The following is a 22,766-nucleotide window of genomic DNA, read 5'->3' as shown; positions in this document are numbered from 1 at the left end:
TTTTGAACTTACTATGTAAAGTATGTGCAATCTTGTTAGTGATATGAGGAGAAAAATACAAGCAAAACTGCACCCTAACAAAGAACGGTATGCCAACGGCATAGTAATATTGTAATGCTCTCTTTTTTCAGAGTTCAGTTAATTTTTTTTGTTACTACATGTAGCTGATTAATACAAGATCAATCTTTTACTATAACAGTGTTCCTCCAGGAAAAAATTAAATATGAGCCAATCAAGATGCTTAAGCAATTTGAGAGATGCACAAGCAAGATTTAAAGATAAGGCCAGAAGGGACCATTATGGTCATGTAGTCTGACCGCCAAAGATTCCCTGCAATTAAGTGGTTATCAGTGATGGATTAATGATTTTGCCGCCCCTAGGCCCAGAAATAATTGCCGCGCCCTCTCCCCCCCAGCTCACCTCGTCTCAGACTCCACCTCCTCCCCTGAGCACAAAGCCGGGTCCTGCTTCTCCCCACTCCCTGCCAGTGCTTGTGCACTAAACAGCTTCGCGAAGGAGGTGGGAAGAAGGGGAACGCGGCGTGCTCAGGAGAGGAGGTGGGGCTGGGATGGGTATTTGGGGAAGGGGATCAATAGGGCTAGGGAGGGGGTGAGGAAGGGGTGGAGTTGGGGCGGGGCCGGAGAGCGCGAACCGGCACCAGGGGAAGCAGCCTCTGGCTGCTGTTATAAATTTGCTGCCCCTGCAAATTTGTTGGCCTAGGCATTAATACGCTGCTGGTGGTTATCCTGATTGTGTTTGGCTGATCAGCAGGCAATTTTATACTCTATTTATATACAAAATATTCCCAGGCAAAAAATTAGAAACATTCAGTCTAATTTTTGAATCTATTGTTACATCTATATTACTCAAAAGGAAAAGGAGTACTTGTGGCACCTTAGAGACTAACAAATTTATTTGAGCATAAGCTTTCGTGAGCTACAGCTCACTTCATCGGAAATGCATCCGATGAAGTGAGCTGTAGCTCACGAAAGCTTATGCTCAAACAAATTTGTTAGTCTCTAAGGTGCCACAAGTACTCCCTTTTCTTTTTGCGGATTCAGACTAACACGGCTGCTACTCTGAAATCTATATTATTGTAGCTGAAAAGGGTAGTGAAACATTCTTTCAGCTTGCTTTGTGTATTTGACAGCAGTTTCATCGTATCATTTGTGTGGATTTAAGGTTTTCACATAGCTCCAGGGAAGAAAAATGTTTAAAAATAGAAGCTAGGGTTGCAAGACAACAAAAATTTGTAGGGGGACCAATGGTAGGTAAGGTAAACTAATTAATTAGAATCATATCAACTTCAAAAAAATATTAAACAGTCACTACCAAATGTCCATAATACATTATATTTTACTCTCCATTGTTGAATGAATGGAAATAAATTTTTCCATGCTCATTTTTTCTTCTGCCATCTGGTAAAAATGAGAGTTATCTTTTTGTTAGCACTTCAGAGGTCAACATGGTAACCACTGACTTACTTCTGTCTGTGCATTAGGATTTTATGTTGAACTGTAGCCGTTTTAACACTTTAGAAGCTATTCTGAGGGAGTTTCACTCAGTGTGTGTATGCGTGTGCAGTGTTCTGTTGAAAGGGAGGGTAGGTTTCTGGCAGGGATGCAGAACTAGTTTGGGACTCCTGAAAGAGGCAGTCCAAACTGGTGAAAGACAGTTTAGCTTATCTGGCCTTTCTTCTGCCTACTACTATAGTCCCTGATACATACAGTTAGGCTGGGATCCAGAAGAAGGAAAACATGCATGATGATAGGAGATCAATCTCGGAGGCTCTGGCATGGAGCCAGCAGCAGCTCTATCAGGCTTTTGGAGCATGATATTCTATGCCTGGCCTTATTGTTTGGGAATGGGAAGGACTAAGGAGCCCGGGATGGACTTAGTTCAAGGTGCAAAGCAAAGTTGAGGGAAAGCAATCCATTTTACTTTGTTTTGGTCCCTCCAACTAACTCAAGTGTACTTTTCTTTATGGCTCTAAGTGTTAATGTCAGCAGGAATAGTTCTGGGAATTGAATCTGCACAGTATCAAACAACTGCCATTCATTTCATTCATTGTATCCCTTCTGCAGCAAGATGAAATACATTATTGATTCGTTAGTTGCTTAAGGTGAATAATAGTGTGGATATGTTTTACTTCTCTCTGGGACCAAAGCAGATTTAGGAAATTCATAGACAATTTATCACCATCTAAGAGGTCAGGTGTTAGGCCTAAATTGGTTGATATTCATTTTACTACATTACCACTTATTTAAATTTACAGACCTTATATTTTGAAACCCAATAAATAAAACCAAGTCCTGCTCAGAATTAGGCATACTCCTTATTCACTTCAGATGCCCAATTACACATGAAAAATTGTAAGAACACAAACTTTCTAGGATAATGGCATCCATGTGAAGATGCGCATGAATCACTCAAAGAACAGCTAAATAAAAGTTTTAATGACAGGAGGGAAAGAAGTGGGAGAGTCTGGAGTCTCTAGATAATCTTCTCTAACCTGGACCCACAATTAGTGTTACTATTATGCAATTGAATGTTCTTGAACTACACCCTGGAATTAGAGAATCAAGCAGTCTCTGAAATTTCTATCCGACAGCTGTCCCTAATAATGTTTGTAGGGCCTTTGAGGACAGAATATTTTTGCATAAGAGTAAATAAAAATGAGTGAATTTTTAAAAGTATAATTCAAATTTGGGTAAAAATTTAGACTTCGTAAAAACAAACCTTTACCACATCAAAGACCAAGAAAAATGCTTCCAAGTGGTCTTTTTTCAACCACTACATTTCAGTGGAAATAGTTTCTAAACAAACATGTCTCTGCAGTGTTTGTTACCCAAGCACTGCAGCACTGTAAACCTAAAAAGGAAACACTTCATTGATTTTCATTGTCCGACACAAACACACACAGCGCAAATAAATGAAGAATACAGGGAAAGAGAATTGATTTATAAAATCTTCCTGCCTCAGTAAACGAAGGTGTTAACAGAAACATCCATGATAAAGGCATTTACTATGTACAAATTACAATTTGAGATGGTTTCTTTAATATATTATAATAGCAAAAATTCTTTATGCATTAGAAGAAAAAATTTCCAGCTATGTAGGACAGCTTGTAGGAGGATTTAGAAGACTGATAATGAGCTGTAATATGCCCCTCAGGGACATGGGACTGATGCCTGGTTCCGACACTGTGACTTAGTTGTTTCTTAGTGTATCATGCATATAGCTATTTCTATACCAACATAGGCCAAGTTGTTGGATCTTGGCTGCATGTATACATAGTAATATACATATTTCTCTTTTGGGGTGGGGGAGAGGGAAGAGGAAAAGAAAAATGTGTTGTAAAAATGAAAGGGAACGATATCCTTGGTAACAGTCAAAGCTACCACAAATTATTAGATAATTCTTCTAAAAATATTCACCACCCAAAAAAGCAGTTTCTCTCTATAGCAGATTTTCAGTTTACGTCACATAGCTCTAAATCGAGATCTTTGGGATGTAGGGGAAATGAGAAGACTGAGGCAAGAGCACAAGGACAGAGTTTGGTGCTGCACTTTAAGTGCCAATACAGGATAGCTGTCCAGACACTGTACTGGAAAAAACGATCTTCTTACATAGTCCTTGATGTCAACACTAAGGTGGAGATGGGGGATGGCAGCATTTCTAGTAACTGGGAAATGCTTGAGCAAGCTGGAATTGCTTAGACCTCTGATTCTCACCTTTTTGGTCTCAGGACAGCCTATCACAACCCAAATACCTCAAACCCAAAAACACTAAATACCTTTAGTAAAAGAAACATCTGGCTCACTAAATATTTCTTACCCACATAATATACACACTTACATAATAAGTACTAAATAAGTATACCATGAGTACCATAGTGGCAGGTCCTGCAGCTTCTGTCCCACAGTGCTGTCTGGGCTCAGCTCCCTGCTCTGGGAGTTGTGATCTCTGGGGTTGCAGCACTGCTCATGTTTGGTGGAGACCAGGGCAGGTCAAATTTGTGAAAGTGGTGTTGTAATCTGGTGCATGCTGTCACTGAGCCGCTCAAATTTGACCTGTCTGGCCCCCCATCATCATGACGGAGAGGCAGCTGGGTCAAATCTAAGCAGTGCTGTGACCCTGTGCGTCATGTTGCAACACCTGGAGCAGAGAGCCAAGCCCAGCAAGCCTCATGGGACCGGAGCCACAGAGTGCAAGGCGGGCTCTGCAACCCCTGCCAGGCCCCCTTACCTAAGTGGGCAGAATCCCTCCCACCCTACCCCACAGGTCTCTCATCTAACCCTTTGACACATTCTGGCAGCGTAATTTTGGGTTGGGACCCATAGGCATAGCAGGATACTAAGTTGCAGTATCCACTGTGTAGAATTTTGCATCTATACTTTCGTTTACTATAATTAACGTCAGTACTGGATCTGCCCAATCTTCAGTCCTTAAAGCTCTTTGTCTCATTCATTCTCTCCCAATTTTGTGCCTTTTTCATGGTCTTCACTTCCCTTAAAAATCACTTCCTACTTTCCATCTGCCATTCCTCCAGAACCTCTTCTTGCATAGTCTCCATTGTCAATAACTCTGTCAGCTCCCACCTTCTCACCTCATTGTATTGTATTAACCTTATTTAGATTGCATGCTCCTAGGACAAGGGTCCTGTCTAAACTAGGTATGTGTAAAATATTATGCACACCTATGTTGGTATATAACAGGGAAGAGCACATGCTAGATAAAATGAAACAAAGGGATGTAAACAAGAATCAGCATAAACATTTCTCAGGAATAAACCCATTTACAAGGGAAGAGAAATTGCTAGCTTACTTGCATGGCAGGATGCGGACAACATCGTTCTGCTTGTAACACTCGATACAGACAGCACAATGATCAAAGTCTGGGTCTGTTTCCTAAAATGAATAGCATGAAAACTCAAGTCAAGAGTTAAGAATACATTAAAGGCAAAGTAGACATGATTAGTAATCAGGAATTCTACTGTGGTAGTGAGGATCAAATATGTAAAGTGGCTATGAACAGGAAGAGGCAGAAAAGGGTGAAAAGGTTATTAAATAAATTCAAGCATGCCTTAAAGAAACAACACACACTTTACATGCATATCAAAGTCACCATTTCATTTAAAACTAGTATTTGTGTATATCTTAAATTTAAACTAGAATAAACAGCTATAATTCATTTGTACAAATAGTACTTTTGATATTGACTCAAAAGATATTTCTACAGGACTTTATTTCAGTTATGATCTAGTCTACATCATTATTGCATAAAATATATTATATAATATTAAAGCAGAATTGGTTCATCTCTTCCTATAATAAGAGCTAAAAAACTGCTATTTCATACTTCAGAAAGACCAGTGTTTCCTACTCCTCAGACCCAAGAATTACTGAGGTCATTCCTATACAGACACGCAGCTCAGGATCACTTGCTAGCTATACATTTCAGAGTAGCAGCCGTGTTAGTCTGTATTCACAAAAAGAAAAGGAGTACTTGTGGCACCTTAGAGACTAACCAATTTATTTGAGCATAAGCTTTCGTGAGCTACAGCTCACTTCATCGAATGCATTCAGTGGAAAATACAGTGAGGAGATTTATATACACACAGAACATGAAAAAATGGTGTTATCATACACACTGTAAGGAGAGTGATCACCTAAGATGAGCTATTACCAGCAGGAGAGTACCTAGAAGTCACCTACTACCGGACAGGCCCAACAAAGAAAATAACAGAACGCCACTAGCCATCACCTTCAGCCCCCAACTAAAACCTCTCCAACGCATCATCAAGGATCGACAACCTATCCTGAAGGACGACCCATCACTCTCACAAATCTTGGGAGACAGGCCAGTCCTTGCTTACAGACAGCCCCCACCCTGAAGCAAATACTCACCAGCAACCACACACCACACCACAGAACCACTAACCTAGGAACCTATCCTTGCAACAAAGCCCATTGCCAACTGTGTCCACATATCTATTCAGGGGACACCATCATAGGGCCTAATCACGTCAGCCACACTATCAGAGGCTCATTCACCTGCACATCTACCAATGTGATATATGCCACCATATGCCAGCAATGCCCCTCTGCCATGTACATTGGTCAAACTGGACAGTCTCTACATAAAAGAATAAATGGACACAAATCAGATTTCAAGAATTATAACATTCATAAACCAGTTGGAGAACACTTCAATCTCTCTGGTCACTCGATTTCTGACCTAAAAGTTGCAATATTACAACAAAGACTTCAAAAACAGACTCCAATGAGAGACTGCTGAATTGGAATTAATTTGCAAACTGGATACAATTAACTTAGGCTTGAATAGAGACTGGGAGTGGATGAGTCATTACACAAAGTAAAACTATTTCCCCATGTTTATATCTCTTCCCCCCCCCCCTCAGATGTTCTTGTTAACTGCTGGAAATGGCCCACCTTGATTATCACTACAAAAGGTTTTCTTTCCCTGCCCCCGCTCTCCTGCTGGTAATAGCTCATCTTGAATGATCACTCTCCTTTATAGGGTGTATGATAACACCCATTTTTTCATGTTCTGTGTTGTATATAAATCTCCTCACTGTATTTTCCACTGAATGCATCCCATGAAGTGAGCTGTAGCTCACGAAAGCTTATGCTCAAATAAATTAGTTAGTCTCTAAGGTGCCACAAGTACTCCTTTTCTTTTTGCTAGCTATACTTTGTTATAAAGGTTACAGTTGGATTACTGTTTCTATACGGATAAAAATAACTTCACATATTTTAAGTTTCCCTTTGGAGAAAGGCAGATTTCATGTAGATAAAACCGTGGCATTGGTGGTATACACTAAAATCTGCGGACGACACAGACACACAGGCTGTGCTTTCTTCCAAAATCATACAATTCTTTTCAACGCTAGCAAAGTACTGAGACAAGGACATCAGAAACCACAGCAAGACAAAATTAACAACTCCACTGTTGGAAACAGGCAGTCAATATTTCATGCAGAGAACCCTGATGGGCTGCACTGATGAATGGCAGATTTATTCCTGTATTCCTTTCAACTACATACATGTCCCCTGCTGCCTGTTCTGCAACCTCCATATCACTTAATAATCTTGAATCTATGTTGTCAGGAAGGCAGCATCTTCCCTTGTAGTATTAATAAGTTCTAAATATATATACACATCAGCAAAGATCTACTGCAGAAGATTCTTGTAACCACATTGCCTAGAAACAAAAAAGCAAAGGCTTAGGAAAAGCATTTTTCCTCATATTTCTCTTCAGAGAAGCAAATTCAGGTGGCTTCTCCTATTTCTGTTGTGTTGGTAGAAAAGACGATGAGAGGGAGTCAGCGGAAGAACCAAAGGGAAACGTTTTTTTTTTTAAAAAGAAAAATTGTAATCAGAACACCATTTAATTATAATCAGGTCTGTGCATTTTGGAAAGGGAAAGTGAGCAAGGCTATAAATAAATGTTACAGCACTAATAAAGAACTGTTGAGTACTTATAACTTTTTAATTCACAGTTCATCATCAATTATTCTAGGATAGCCAAACATAGTTCCCCACAGCAGAAGACTTCAGACTCAGGAAATCAACTCAAGTGAAATACCTCTCCCCTAACCCAAGAGACTAATTTATAAAAGTGAATTCTCACAAGAACTCTTCCTCTATAACCCCTCTATTTTTATTTTGCACAACATATATGTGCAACATTCCAAGTTTACAGTGTTCCACATAACTAACCCTAACCTTGCCTTTTTCTAGTACTGACAATTTATACAGAGATATTAGGAGCACAGTAAATGAAAAATTGTCATGATGGCTCAATACAAAGTCTTCTGCACTCCTGCCTGCAGAAATACTTAGCCAGCTAGCACAGAACAGCACTCACAATCACAGTTACCAGATGGAGCTCAACTAGTCCCTACGCAAGAGAAATTCTCCTTTGGGGGAGCAAAGGCTACAGTATAGAGAAAAGCTCTAGATGTCACACTGAAATACTGCAGCAAAAGATTAACTCCCCAGCAAATAAATCAGCACCAAAGATGAGAGAAAGAAAAACAAATCAGATAAGTTAATTGTTTTTACTACCAAAATAAACCATGAGATTCAAGTATACTTTGCTGAAGTCTTTTTACTATACCTTATCACCCTTCTTTACTGTCCTGGTTGTCAATTTGCCGATGGCTTTCTTCGCAGCATCTCCAAGACGACGCTATTAAATGTACAAAGAAAAAGACACAGGAATTAATGCTTAAAGTCTAACAATTTTTCTTTTAAAATGACTTAGTTTGACTAAATATTAATGCTACAATACTCTGCTATCATTGGCTAATATTCAAAGTACTGAGGATATAGCAACAGCAATCAGAGATCCTGCACATAAGACGGGAGAGAAAATTCAACTGCAGACCATGTACATGTAGTCAAGGTAATCATCTACTATGGCAGAAGTCTCATAGGCTGTTGTAGATATGGCTTTAAAAAAACCAGCTCAGAGCCATTAAAACACATACACTGGGATATAAATAGAGGCTCATGCCCTTCCACTAGCTCCCACTGTACTCTGCTCTAATTACTTTTTATTCAATGAGCTGTATAATCACTTGTTCTCTTAAATTTTCTAGCTGGGGTTTCCTTGATTAAGGAATAAACCTGAAATTTTCAGTGCCAGAGTAGCAGCCAGGAGAAATAGCTGCAATAAAGTCCTGCTCAGACCCTACCCCTTGCAGGAGCATGCTCAGCTCCAAAAGGCAGGCAATTCATACCCAAGCCTAATATTTATCTCAATACAAGATAAAACCAACCAGTATCTACACACACCAGAAAATAATTTTATGGCCATAAAATCAAAATTCTGTCAATACTTGAATAAAGCTCACATGAATACAGATTCCAAGACAAACCTATTTGGTTGCAAAAGGTCAGGTTGTTTTTAATGGGCATCAGTGTTAGCTGGAAACAGCTATTTCTATGCTTAAAGTGCTGATTCCAACTGCACTGCTCTGATCCAAGCCAATAAAGAATGGCAAGTTGCCAGCTGGTTCACAGATTTCAGAGCCAGGTCACTCTGAGCTGAACAAAACTCATGTTTCCTCATTTCAATAACCACAGTGCCCCACAGAAACAGGATAAGGTTTACATTGATTGAGAGAAAGTTAGTTTATTTTTTCATTTAAAAACTCCTATAGTCACTCATACAATTACTATGAATATTCTACCGTTACCACTTGTAAGGACAATTTGTAAGGAAAGATTTTATTTTCAAGCTTTCCTTTACCACTGGTGTTGGGAATGTGTCTTAAGCCACCCCCGTTAAAATCCACCCAAATTTGGACAGTTTATAAACCTTAGAAAAATTGCTGTTTGCACATGCTCAGGAGAGACTTGTTTACAGTTGAATCTTCAGTGAAAGTAGTTGTTAAATATGTACTGAGCATGCTCCTGCAAGGGGTAGGGTCTGAGCAGGACTTTATTGCAGCTATTTCTCCTGGCTGCTACTCTGGCACTGAACAGAGAGAACTCCCCCGTTTTCAGTGCTCCCCCTTGCTGGAAACCACAAAGGGAAGATGAGGAGAAAGTAACCCGACTGGAATGCAGAGGGGTCAGAAATGGTAGGGGTAGGATCTGGGGTGAGGATAGACCCAGAAGAGGCAGAAGGCAGGGTGTGGGAGACAGAAGCACAGAGAGATGGGGCAGAAGGGTCTTATCTCTAGAGCACACTCCCCTTCAGAGCCTGGGTCTCTACATTACTCTGCTATTAGCAAAGAACTATGAAGCCCACTGGCAAACCATGTGTCCCATCTCCCTTCTAGTGACTGGTCAATATAGAGGATAACAGCCTATGACTTTGATCAGCTCAAGTGGTAGAGACTGTGCTGTGAATCTAAAGGTCCAATGCCAACTTTATGACCCATGTATGGTGTTGGTGATCCATATGGTTCTGCATGATATAATTTTTTTATTTTAACTGGGCATTACACCAAAAATTACATTAAAAGGACATTAAGACTGCAGAATCAAGCACTCAAAAGTTAGGAAGTGCCAGAATTAATATTGCCCTGGAAACCTTTGTTCAGTCCCGCTGTGCACGTAACTTTGTATCCTAAAGAGCTTTCTTTGAATCTAGACTTTTTGTATGTAATTATATGTTATGGTATTACTGTGACCCTAAGCACCCCTGTATTCACACCTTACACACTACTGTAAACTTTGTATAAAATATGCCTTGTATATTTGAAAATGATCTCACTGATTAATATTCTTTCATGACGTGTGTACACAATGTGTATTAAAAGTTATGGATATACGCTGAGATTATAACTAAAATGTGTTTAAACCAGGCATGTCAAGGGGAATTGGCAAACAGGTCTGCTCTGGACAAAGGGATGGGTTTGCTGCTCTGCCCAGCTTGGTCATGAGGCAGATACAAAGAAGGTACGTTTACATATAAGCAGTAAACAGGGCTATCATGCTAACAAGGGGAGGGTAGATTGCAGGAAACAGAACTATTTGCATTTTAGCAAACACCAGCTAGGGATGAAAGAGCATGGAGCTTCCTTCACCACCAGACTCCATGTCACTTTCCTCAGAGCTTGAAAAAAACAGAGCTGATCCCGAAAAGAATCAATTTCAAAGGGTTACCAGTCTATAAATAAATGGGGCTGAACCTCAAGTAATAAATTACTGAATAAACTGATTGTGTACAATAATACTGTATTATAAAAGTGTACAGAGTGAGGTCTTTTCTGAAAACTAATGACACACTAGTGATTAATATCATTGTGAAATGTATGTATGAACACAATATGAGGAAATATTATGCTTTAAGATTTGTGGCCAATCACGGTCCCTCCCAAGAAGGAGAGAAGGCAGCTATGTACCTAACTCTTATGTAAATTAAGCATGGTGAAGTCAAAACAATGGAAGCCCTATTTATATACAGGTAGATGGAAAGTCCATAGGCAGGGAAGAAGAACTTGAAGCCATCCTTCTCTTAAAACAAAGTCATTGCATTTTGGAGGACAGAAGCAAGGACAGAAGACATATTTGGCAACCATCACTAGATAACAAGAGGCCAGAGCTCTTGGTAGCTGAGAAAAATGGGTTCTTCAACCATGGAAGGGTTTGAAGTCTTTGGAAACTAAATATAGGTGAGAAACCTGCTTATGCAAAGATTTTTCACTAGGAAGACAGCATCTTGTACTTCTGTAGAAGGTCCTGACAGGGAAAGTCAGCTAGGGCTGGAAAGAAGAATGAATGGTGAGAGAAAACATCTTGAACAAAGCCTGTACCTTACTAGATGAAGTTTTAGACAAGCGTTTTCACTTTTATTTGCGCTCCCTTTCTAACCCTATTCCTTTTACTTGGCATCACAACCTATATTCTGTTATTAAATGTGTTTTATTTTTACTATAAACCAACTCAGTGCTGTGTTTTCTGGGTAGGGTGTATTTACTCCTGGTAAGTTAATAAGCTCTGATGTGTTTTTGTCTCTTTAAAGGAACAAGCAAAGATTTTTTCTCTGAACTGTCTAGGAGAGGGCTGGACACTGCAGAGCATACCATTTTGGGGAACTTCCAGAGTGTGTTGGAGTCACCTTGCTGGTTGTAACTAAGGTTGGTGGGAGCCAGAAAGGGGCTGTAGACAGGCTGTGGATCAGGGCTGTCTAGTACACAGACACTTCGGATGTGACCTGAAGGCTTGTCGGCTGGTGCCAGGTTGTGAGCTACAGCAGCAGGACATTTCAGGCACCCAGAGTTACAGGGCAGGCAGTGACAACCTCTCACTGATCTGGATTGGACCTTCAAACCATGTGACAATTACATATACATATGTACCTGCACTGAAAGTTATAATATAAGAGTTCATTTTCCTTTGGAAACGTTCATATTTAACTTGGGCACCTACAAAACTAACAGAGCAAGCTTGATCTTTAACAACATTTCACATTTAACTATCTTGTAACTCTAATAGCAGTTTGGAGATCATATTAAGTTTCAGGGGTTGTGTACTTTAGGGGTTTACACCAATGTGAAAATAAACAGCACAGATGTGTTGCACTAGTGGAACTTACCCCGGTTTGAAACCAGTGTAAATTGTACCATCTACACTTTTGATTTTCACCCATGTGCTTACACTGATGCAAAAATTCCTAATGTACACAAGCCCCCTGATGAACCAATATTCTTTATGTCTCAGTCTTGCTATTTGTACACCTTGGGTAGATGGAATTTTTGCTTTTAGACTCATGACTGATACTAGCTTAAGGAAAAAGACATCACTAACTGGCAAACTGAATAACCACAAAAGGTGTTTAATGATTTTGGACGAGTGGAAGTGCACAAGGTTAACTGTAAGGCACCTGTAACATACAGTTCGATGTATTTTTTTTATTTAAGAAACACAGCATCCGTTTTCAATGATTTCTGTAGAAAGGCTAGTGTGCTTCTACATACAATTGCTTAAAAACAGCAGAGTTCAGAAATTAGCTGTTCCTGCATTACTAAAAGCTCTAGCTTCTCCTTTACAATATATCTGAGCACTTCAAATTGAGCTCTTGCTGTTGCCACCTCCTTATTAAACTTTAATAAGATGAGCTTTTTAAACCACATAAAAATTTCATCAAGTTTGTCCTGACCTTTGAAAAAATCTAAAGAAAGTAAAAAAGGTCATAAGAGCACCTCCCCCACAGAGCCGCTGTTTTAAAGCATCTGCACTGGGAAGAAGCCTACAGCAATATATGGGATGCAGGGGGAACAATTTGTCACTCAAGGAACATCCATGGAGTACTAATTACCTTTAAATTTTTAACATCCAAAGGGATCATGATGAGTACCAGTTACAGTGTAGACACCTAAATATGAAGTATCCCAGGAAAACTTGCAGGTTCTCCATAGGTCCTACCACACCACAACCACTATTTCTGGGAACAATGGAGAAGTAAATCTTTAGTCAGACTTTGTCTACACTGGCAAGTGAAAGACAAAACTTTTGTCGTTCAGAGATATTAAAACACCCGAAAGACAAAAGTTTTGACGACAACAACAAATGCCGGTGTGAACAGCACTCTGTCGGCAGGAGAGCTCTCTTGCTGACAATACTAACCCCACTCGGTGGGTGTGGAAGATTTTTGTCAGCAGGAAAGCTCTTTCCTGATGACAAACAGTGGCTATGTTGTGCACGGCTTAGCAGCACGGCTGTAGTGACAGCCGTGTCGCTAAACGCTGCGCAGTGTAGACATAGTCTCACTTTTGAAGCTTTAAAAAGTTTTGCATTTGTTTTAGGCACTGTTCAAGTAGCATTTAGCAGAGCTGTTAGAGCTTCAAAAGGAGCCATAAGGAGTCCTTTTTTTAATGGAACATATCCAAAGGGGCATCACAGAGCAAGTCACCACAGATGGACTTAAATGACTCTTGAAAATGATTATTTAAGTAGTGAATATAGCCAATTTCAGAGTTTCAAAACAAACTGAGGACCTACAGAGAGAGCAAATTCTATCATCAGTGTGGAGAATAAGAGAATGTCAAGAAGAATGCATGCAGGATATGTTGAGGCTTGTTAATCCTTCCCCATAAAAGAAATGGGACAGTATATGGGAACAGAAGCAGGAAGAGAATGAAGAAAAATTAGGCTATTAGGCTCCATGTCCATTTAACAAAGCTATCACTTTCAGAGTCCAATTAGTATCGGAGTAACTGTCATGAGTGACTAAGGAATTTCTTACAGTGGAGCCATATTTAGACAGACAACTATAGACAAAATATTGGTGAAAGAGAAATAGCACAATAAAGTTCAGAGACTGGCTAAGTTGGTTCATGGAGTTTTGAAATACCAAGAGTCAGAGGCGTTCTGCACAGTTAAGTGGCATGAAGTCTACATGAGAATCCTTCTCTGCATTGACATCAGCCAGGTTTGCAATATTTTCCTTGGTTCTTTAGAACCCTCATCACCATAAGGAAGCCCTAATATAGCTTCAAGCACAATATAGGTTTGTCTACTACTCTGGGCTTTCCCAAAGGTCACACAAGAAATTACTGCAAATCACTTAGTCTCTGTGCCTTAGTCTCTGTGCCTCAGTTTCTTTAGCTAGAAAATGGGGATACTTATTTAACTCACAGGAACATTACAGGATTAATTCCTTAGTGTTTGGAGTGAATTTTGACAATCTATACAGAGTGCACTGTAGAAGTGTAGTGCATTATGAAGTTAATCAGTTCTCAGTCCACTAACTAGGATAGTAAATAAGGGCTATGTTTTCTTTAAAATAACTTTCAGGATCAGCTTTTTGGAACTATAGAAAATCACTGTCAGGTGCCAACTACAGGACCCAATGAAGTTAGTAAAAGATGAAGGCACTCAACTCCCCAGAGAACTGGACCTTTAATATGACTCATTTCTTGGTCTGAATGTTCTCGGGCAGCTTTCAGAATGTCAAATCAGACACTGAGCCTACATAATTACATCTCTTAATGACGTGGGCAGTAAATTCTGTTTTTAATTTACCAACTGCCATCATTCTGCAAGTCACTCTGTAATGGTTAATGTAGAGAATTCTGTCCAGCTGCATCTCTGGACTTTTAAGTCCAGTAGAACTGTGGTCACAAAACTTTTTCATAAGGAGGATAACGTCTTACAGTGTCTCATGAATTACCAACCCTTCTATTTGCAATCTCATAACAGCTCTGTGGCATCACCAGCAATTGCTTACAGGGAAGAATAATGTTAGAAAAGCAATGCCATTTTGCTATTTTTAAAAAAAGCTATTTAGTAGTTGCAAATGAGGAGAGAGTGCTATGTGACTATCAGGCCTGCAATGACCCTACAATAGCTCAGGAGATGACCAGCAATCCTTAGAACCAAGGAACTTCTTGGGAACTCCTAGTACACACATGCTACATTTGACTGAAATAGACCACCACACTAACTTGATGAGATGCACTGAAATCAGATGAAATTAGCTAGTACTCTTGGGGAAGTATCAGGGCTTGATTTTCAATTGAACCTCAACTCATTTTCTGCTTAGGCATGTGTAACTGCAGATGCACATCCTTGTACGTTAACACTCGCACACACTGGATGAGAAAATCCATCCTGTCTATACACAGGTCCTAGTGCACCCGAAGAGCTCAAGCATATATGGAGATTATCTGATGAAAATTAGGCCCTTAGTGTCTTAGATTAGATCACATTTCATCCAATTGCATGATGACGAATGTCATCCGCTGCTTGTGGCACTGTTCCAGAAGTGCTGGTCTACATAGGGGGCATCAGCAACTAGACAGAGTGTCATGAACAGCAATCGGACAGTTTTGAGTCTACCATGCCTAGGTACACCTCCTCCTCCTCCATCATAAGGTATGTCAAGTGCCTTTGGTGGGTCAGAAAACACTGCGGAAATGTCCGCCAGCATGTCACAGGAGCTCTGCCTGTTTCATGAGACAAGGGTGAAAGCTAAATCAAGGGAAGTTCTTCAAGAGGCACCTCCTCCATGTTGCTCGCTCTGATAGCTGGAAGCACACACAGCAAAGTGATTACTCAGGAGGATGTGTTGGTAGGCTGTTCAAACTTCCTGAAACATGCAACGTGGGCAGTAAAGTTTTCCACTATGCACCATGTCAAAGGGCTAGAGAGGCCACATTTCGGGAGAGTGCTTGGGAATCTGGGGTATGGTTTGACTCAGGTCTGCGTGCTGCTGTGTGGTTGCCAGAGCCCCAGGTTAGAAAATCCTGAACACAGGGTTAACAACCAGCATTAGACGCTCAAGTCCTGGGTTCTCTAACACAAGTCAGCGGATTCCAGTCCCAACAACCCTGAGCTTACAATGTGAAGTAGACATATGCAAAGGGAGATTGTGGAATCCCTATCATTGGGACCTTTTAGGAACAGGACAGACAAACACCTGTCCAGGATGGTCTAGGTATACTTGGTCCTGTCTTAATGCAGGGGACTGGACTTAATGATCTCTTGAGGTCCCTTCCAGTCTTATATTTCTTTCTATGATTCTGAGGTCTATTTAGAGCATGCCAAATACTTTTAATTCTCTTTTTGACTGTGATCACATTATTAGACCATTACTATTTCAAGAGGGTGATTCAAATGTAGGGCTGGATGTGAAATAGTGCTGGGGCCTTCTGAGTTAACCACATCCACTGTGTTCAAATTGGGAGGTCAAGAGAAACTGTCTTTCGCTGGCATGTAATATTTTTTGTTGGCCTGCTTACATGTTGGCAGGACCCATGTGGGGGTCTGCCATATGATTTTGGCAGGGTCCAAGAGTGCCTCATTAATAGGGAGGGCTACTCTGTAGAAGAATGTAAGATGTCCAATAGCTTGTGGTGTGACTCAGTCACCTCCTGTAGTGGCATCTGTAGTGCCTCTGCCACCTGCTAGGCCAGGTCCTGAAATACTTTAAAGTCATCTGCCATTGATGGTGGAGGGAGCATCACGGTCTCATCTGGTGATGACAATGAGAAATTAGCCTGAGGGGTAACTTCCTCCTTGGCTTCAGCCTCTCGTTCCTCCACCGTCAGTTCAGGGAGCTCAGATGCCCTCGATGCAGCAGCTGAAGGAGGATGTCTCCTCAGTTGTTGATAGGCCACACTAGCGCTATGGGAGGCATGTTTGTCTTTGAGCCTGTCAGGGATCACAGTAGGGCCATTGCGAGGGTGGGGAGGGACCAGGTGGTTGGTACCAAGGCTGTCCATACGAGGGAGGCTGTGGATCAGGTGGATGGTATGGTTGTGGTCCATGGTGGAATTGGGCACTATACGGAGGGTGAGAAGAGCAATGGGAAACCAAGTCCTCTTGCTCACTTTCTGACTCAGTGGATGAGAAGGGTAGTGCATGACATGAGGTTGTTGGTGAGTCAGGAGTTCTGGGTGAACTCGGTAGAGGGGCGCCGGTACTGACCAGAGGCGAATCCAGCACATCAGACACCAAGAGGTCCATCGCGTAGCAGAAGACTGGTGGTGCCGAAGGTGTCGATAACCAGTGGTGGTTGTCGGAACTGCGATGCCTGCACCAAAGGAGTCAGTCATATGGTCCTGGTAGTATGGTCCGTCCAGGCCTGGCGTGCCACAGGTGGTATGATGTTTATGTCCATTCTAGGTGGATTTTCTATGTTTGTCGCACCAGACAGTACTGATGGCTCCTTGCCTGTGCCCATTGTGTCCTTAGGCAGCCCCACGTGCTCTTTTGGGGCAGTACTGCGCAAGCCCTGGGTAGTGGATTTAGAAAGCTTTGGTGCAAGCAGTACAGACAATCGAGCTGGAGATAGTCTTTACCTCGATCAGGGGTCTTTGTGGGGACTCATGGTCCTTTTCTTAGAGGCCTTGTGCGAGTGGCTCATGGACATCTCTTTGGGTTCACCTCCCTTAGAAGTAGAGGGTTGTGGTGAGGTTTTTCGCCATCTGGGGTCCTGATGATTGAAGGGCTGCCTCTGTGAGTAGGAGTTTGAGTCTCAGTTCTCCATCCTTTCTGGACCTGGGCTTCAGTTGCTGGCACAAACCACACTTCTGTGGGATGTGCTCCTCTCCCAAGCAGCGGACACACTGAGAGTGTCCATCAGTCACTGGAATAGATTCCTTGCAACTGAGACACTTCTTGAAGCCTGGAGAGCTGGAAATACCCCGTCCAAGGGGGGGTCCGTAGACAGACGGTTGAGGAAAGAATGAAGTCTTTTTTGTTTTGGGCAACGGCCAAATAAAAGATAAATGGAGTAAAGAAAGAAAAGAAGCTTAAAAATAGCTAAAGATTAGCACTTCTAAAGAGATTAATGATCCACCAACGAATAGCTAAAGCTCCGTCTCTCACCAGGGGCAGCTGAAAAGGAAATGAGGAGGGTTTGCCTGCACAGTGCTGGTTTGCCTCATGGCAGCGCACAAGGAGGCAGCGCATGCGCAGGCTGAACAAACACTACCAACAAAGTTCTCCGATCAGCAGTGCAGGGTCTCAGATACAACTACAGTAGAACACCCATAGGGACACTACTTGAAGCAGCAGAAAATATTTTACTGCACTGCACATCAGTTTATAACACTGGGTCATTTTTGTTTAGAGTTCTAAAGGAAGGAATTTCTCACTTTAAATAACTCCATATTCATTAATGAGCAGATTCAAGAAACTAAAGAATAATCATAAGGAGATGCATTCTTTCTTTAGGATTTTCATTATATCCTATTACACACAGCTCAAGCAGTTCACTTTCAATTTCTCAGGCTAAGAGTGATGGATTTCTAAAAACCCAGGATTTACTTTCTCAGACTAATAATTTGAAAAAGTCAATCACACTTCAGTTTGTGGCCCAATAATAAAGAATGTGCAATGACAATCAACTAGAGTAACTTTAGTATCGAATAGTATTCCTTCCTGTTTTTTGTATGGCGATATGTTACTCATCATAGCAAGCATCTGCTAGATGAAATTTTCCTCCATTGGTATATACTCTTTCGGAATACAGGGTTCATTGTTAATAGCATAGTATAATTACTATGTATATGATCTGATAGTTAATTACAGCAATATATAAAAATAAAAACATCTAAATAGATAGAAACAAGGGGCATCTTACCTGGTTCCTGTCACGTGCATTTGTGTACCTGATCTTCTGGATGAAGTAAAATATTAACCATGCTGATGAAATTATCATCAAAACGATGAATGATATTGACACAAAGACTAGAGAGCCACGACTAAAATTCTTTGGAGGAACACGGGCACCAACTGCTATTGCCATCAGGACAGAGATGTTCTTTTCCAAGTAATTTAGGATCTCCTTTACCTTGGACTCTGTAATCATGACAGCAACAATGTCTCCAGTTCCTACAAAAAACCGATAAAAGAAAAAAATCCACTCACTTTACATCTAAAATTAACATGGCACATGCTGTTCACACCAAAGTTTTATTACACAGATGTCTGATGACTTATCTTAAAGGATGCATTTAGCCCTCCTCAACACCTTGTGGCTGTTTAGCATTCATGGCTTGTACTAAAGACAGATCTCTGAATTGTGATGTTAAGTTTCCACAGTGCTACCAGGTACTTGAATGCTACCGGATTTACAGATTGTCATGGGTATTGTTTTTTCAAACTGAGTGTGTACTGAACTAGTGTAAAAAGGTACATTTCTTATCCATGTATGATACCCCGCAAACTTCAGCCATGAGACCAGAGCAGATATTTATTCTCCTGGAATTTAAATACTATTCCACAGAAATCCCACTAGAAACTTACTTCTATAGGAAATAAAATGGCATTTATTAGGGTTTTTGTTTTGTTGCAGAACTTCACAGGTATCATCCATGTAAAGTGTAACGTGTTTTAAAAAATAATTACATCTCTTAGGAAGCCAAGTAATTAAGGGAGAAAAAGTAATTCTCAGTTCTCCCCCTCAGGGGGCACCACAGTGTCAAGTATGGCAGCAATCTGTTGGGGGCCTATAAAATATCTGAAGAGGGAGGGAAGCAGCATAGGTGTCCACAAAGTACATGCAATTAACTATCAAGTTGTAGCCCTATAAAATTTAAGTAACGCAGAGAATATGGCAAACTCCCCCTGCAGTGTCAATGAATCAGATGAAGTGACTGAAGTCGTCAAGCTCCCAGCTCAAATGAGCAACACAATTTCCAGGCAAAGAACTTGATCTAGATATGAAGCTGTTAAGGCTTTCCCATGAGGTAACAGATCTAGTAGGCTACTATAGTTACTACAGTGAAAATCACTGCAATCAGGAAGCAGGAGGTAAACAATTAGGCAATTCGCTACTGCCCATAAAAAGAGAGCATTGTCTCTTTTTAATCAGACTGAATATTTCTAGACCAGGAAAAGCCATGGAGTGAAGAAGAGAAAGACAACTCAAGATTACCAATAAGCAATTTTCTCATCATGTGTCTTATCTCTTTTCTATGTTACAGCATCAGGTAGGAAGCCTAGCAAATCAGCCATGACCTTTCAAACTTCATCATGTGTGGAACAGTTTGGTGATCTGCATAAAAGGGACCTTAGAAGAGGGGTGAGAATCTTTGGGAATGATGGATTATTCTTGGTGTGGTCCATCTGAAGGAAAAGCTAAGGAATAAAGAATTACCCTTCAGTGGTCTTGACTGTCTTAAGGTACCAAGTCCTTTTCTCTGTGTGCCCTTTGGAGATAGTTTTAGGATCACTCTGACTAGTCTAGGGAATCCAGTACTACGAGGCTTCTGTTGACAAGCTAAGGAATTAGTCCTGATAGACATTGCCTTAGGGTACCCATAGTTGAGTGGCAGCTGCTCTGGAAAGATGCAGGGTTCCCCTAAAATGGTCCGACTCCCTTGGTGACCCTAGGTAAGCCACTGCAAGAAGAAGGACAGAGAGCTATGGAAGAGGGACTCCAATAGTGAAGTAGCAAAAGTAAGTTTCTGGCCAGGTCACTCTGGAGTAAGGGAAAGCAAGGAATAAGTTGGGATGGAGAACGGGGGAAAAAGAACAAATGTCAAGATTCAGCAGAAAGCAGAGGATTAGATGCAGGGCCTGTCAGCTGTACAGTCAGAGCCGCTGGCTCAGATTAGACAGAGCCCCTATATGTGGTGGAAACAGCTAAAGAGCAGGAAACGGAGCTCCCGTAGAAAGAAAAGAGCCCAGCAGAAGAGGTGGTGGGGGTCAGAGTGAGTAAATTAGTAGGCTCAAAATTGGCTCCCCAACAAAAGTCTGGAAAGCTGTGTAAAGGATGTAAGAGGCGGGGGAGGGAGGAATGCTAGAGAGCCCAGAGGGACAGCATGAGGGAAGTACACTTATGTCAAGAGCCTCTACAAATTGAGAGAATATATGGCTCAGATGGAGAGACCTGTTTCTCCAAACTGCTTCTCTTCGCCCATATCTTTTTTGTCTCCCTTTCTTCTTGCTGTAGAAAAGCAGGGGAACAGTTTTTTACACTAGTATGAAGGAGGAAGGGCTTGCTTTAGATTAAAAAAGTGCAATCTTTTTACCTCCTGCTTTCTGGCTGGAAGAGAGAACATGTAACGTTTCTCTATAGAATGGTTTCAGAGTAGCAGCCGTCAGAGAACACATTTAACAACTCTCCTAAGCCCTGAACTCCCTACTATGAAAACCAGTAATTGAACAGGAAAGTGTAATGATGGATCATGCTTAGACTCACTATGTACAGCTCTCAAAGAAATCGTCTTAATGAGCTTCTCAATGTCATAAGCATAGTTAACAGAATGGTACCTGCCCCCAGTCTCAGTAGAGAAGAAAAGCCCTACCATGAGAATTGATGTACATGGTAATTACTTGAAAACAAATTCCGTAGCCCATCAAGAACAAACAAGAGGGGTTCCCCACAACAAACAAACAAAAAAAAAAACCAAACCCCATAAGACCTAATTGCTTAACAGTTTAAAATATTATAAACGAGTAGGGTGGAAGGAGTAACCAAACCACCACATTTAAAAGACCACGTGTAAAATAGGCAAAATCCAGTGTTTCATTTGGAACAGAGTATTTTTAAAGAAAAGTAGACATAACTCATCTGAAGCTTTAAACAAATAAAAACCAACACAAGTTATAGAAAATTAATTTGAATAGTAGAGCACCAGAGATTCACAGAAGATCCACTGTAGATTGTTGCTGTACAGGCATTCCCTCAATTCTTGGGGAAGATTGAGTGTTTCAGTTTCACATGAAAATGTACAAACTATTTGCTGTGATATTTACTAGATGATAGGGATTGAAGAAATTAAGAGAGCAGAAAGCCCAAACCCTCTATTTCAGTATCTCCATTTCCAGTCAGCACCTTAACTCGTTAATTCTATGAACAGGGCATTAATTGGCTTCCTACCCTGTACAGGAATGGCCTAGTCCATACCTGCAGCTGAGATTAGTACAAGACAAGAGCCATCTGTCCCTTGGCTGAGAAATCCTTTGTTAACACATCAGTGCTGCATATACTAAGTATTTCTGATACCCTGAACAGTAAGGCTCATAGATGACACGTGATGATCAAGAGCAGACCATTTATTTATGCTCAGTGTTTCTGCTAGAACAGCAGGTCACATACTTTATTGATTCATATACCACCTTCTTAAAAAGAGTTGCTGTGAAGAGAGTTGATGGAACATTAAGCTCATGTACCACAATCTGGGAAACCCTGCCCGACAGCCCTGTCTTGCTATGTGTCCCAATTAGTTACATACTGCCATCCTGGAATCACTCTAGTGCATCAGAATATCAGCCAGCAACAGCCAAACTAGTGTTTCAATACAAAAGTTATTCATGGAGAAACTGGCAAAGCACAACTGCCTAAGATCTCATTAGCTTAGCCCGCTTCTCTCTCAATCAACTGCAGAAGCCTTTACTCAGTCTTTGCCCTAAAGTGATGACAATCTGTCTTGGTCATGTGTTTGTACAATCCCTAGCACAAGGGGTCTGGTCCATTACTGGGGTTTCCTTGCCACTACCGCAATATAATTTACACCTAGAATGATTCAAAGGTAAACAGATAGAAACCACTACTACTGCTTCCGACTCTCCAAAAAAGAAAAGAAAACTAAGGAAGAAAGGAAAACAGGTTGTGTAATTATGAGTGAAAACTTTCTGTATGTTTTAATCAGTGGAAATTGTAAGATGGAAAGTTCTTTAGTATGCTAACACTAACAAAGCCGATTACCCATGGAGAAGGGGAGAAAAAGTCTATCCAATGCTTCACATCTTACACAGCTTCAAAAGAGTTGAAGAAAAACCTCTGAAATACTGAACATAAAATTTTGAAAGTATTTATAGAAATAA

The 22,766-nt window shown here is 40.9% G+C and overlaps 1 protein-coding gene across 4 annotated transcripts in view; it reads right to left on the bottom strand.

The window, feature by feature from the left end:
• Positions 1 to 22,766, bottom strand: part of RNF130 (ring finger protein 130) — a 90,972-nt gene that overhangs the window by 29,779 nt on the left and 38,427 nt on the right. For all 4 annotated transcript variants that reach the window (XM_073355363.2, XM_073355364.2, XM_073355362.1 and 1 more), the window contains 3 exons: positions 18,574 to 18,824; positions 8,146 to 8,217; positions 4,828 to 4,910 (listed from right to left, as the gene is read on the bottom strand). In XM_073355363.2, coding sequence (XP_073211464.1) covers positions 4,828 to 4,910; positions 8,146 to 8,217; positions 18,574 to 18,824 — 406 coding nt within the window. The remainder of the gene's footprint in view (positions 1 to 4,827; positions 4,911 to 8,145; positions 8,218 to 18,573; positions 18,825 to 22,766) is intronic.

Source organism: Lepidochelys kempii, chromosome 8 (genome assembly GCF_965140285.1).
Source record: "Lepidochelys kempii isolate rLepKem1 chromosome 8, rLepKem1.hap1, whole genome shotgun sequence".
In the NCBI taxonomy this organism is placed as follows: Eukaryota; Metazoa; Chordata; order Testudines; family Cheloniidae; genus Lepidochelys; species Lepidochelys kempii.
The sequence above is the reverse complement of the archived record's forward strand: the minus strand, read 5'-3'. Positions and strand labels throughout refer to the sequence as shown.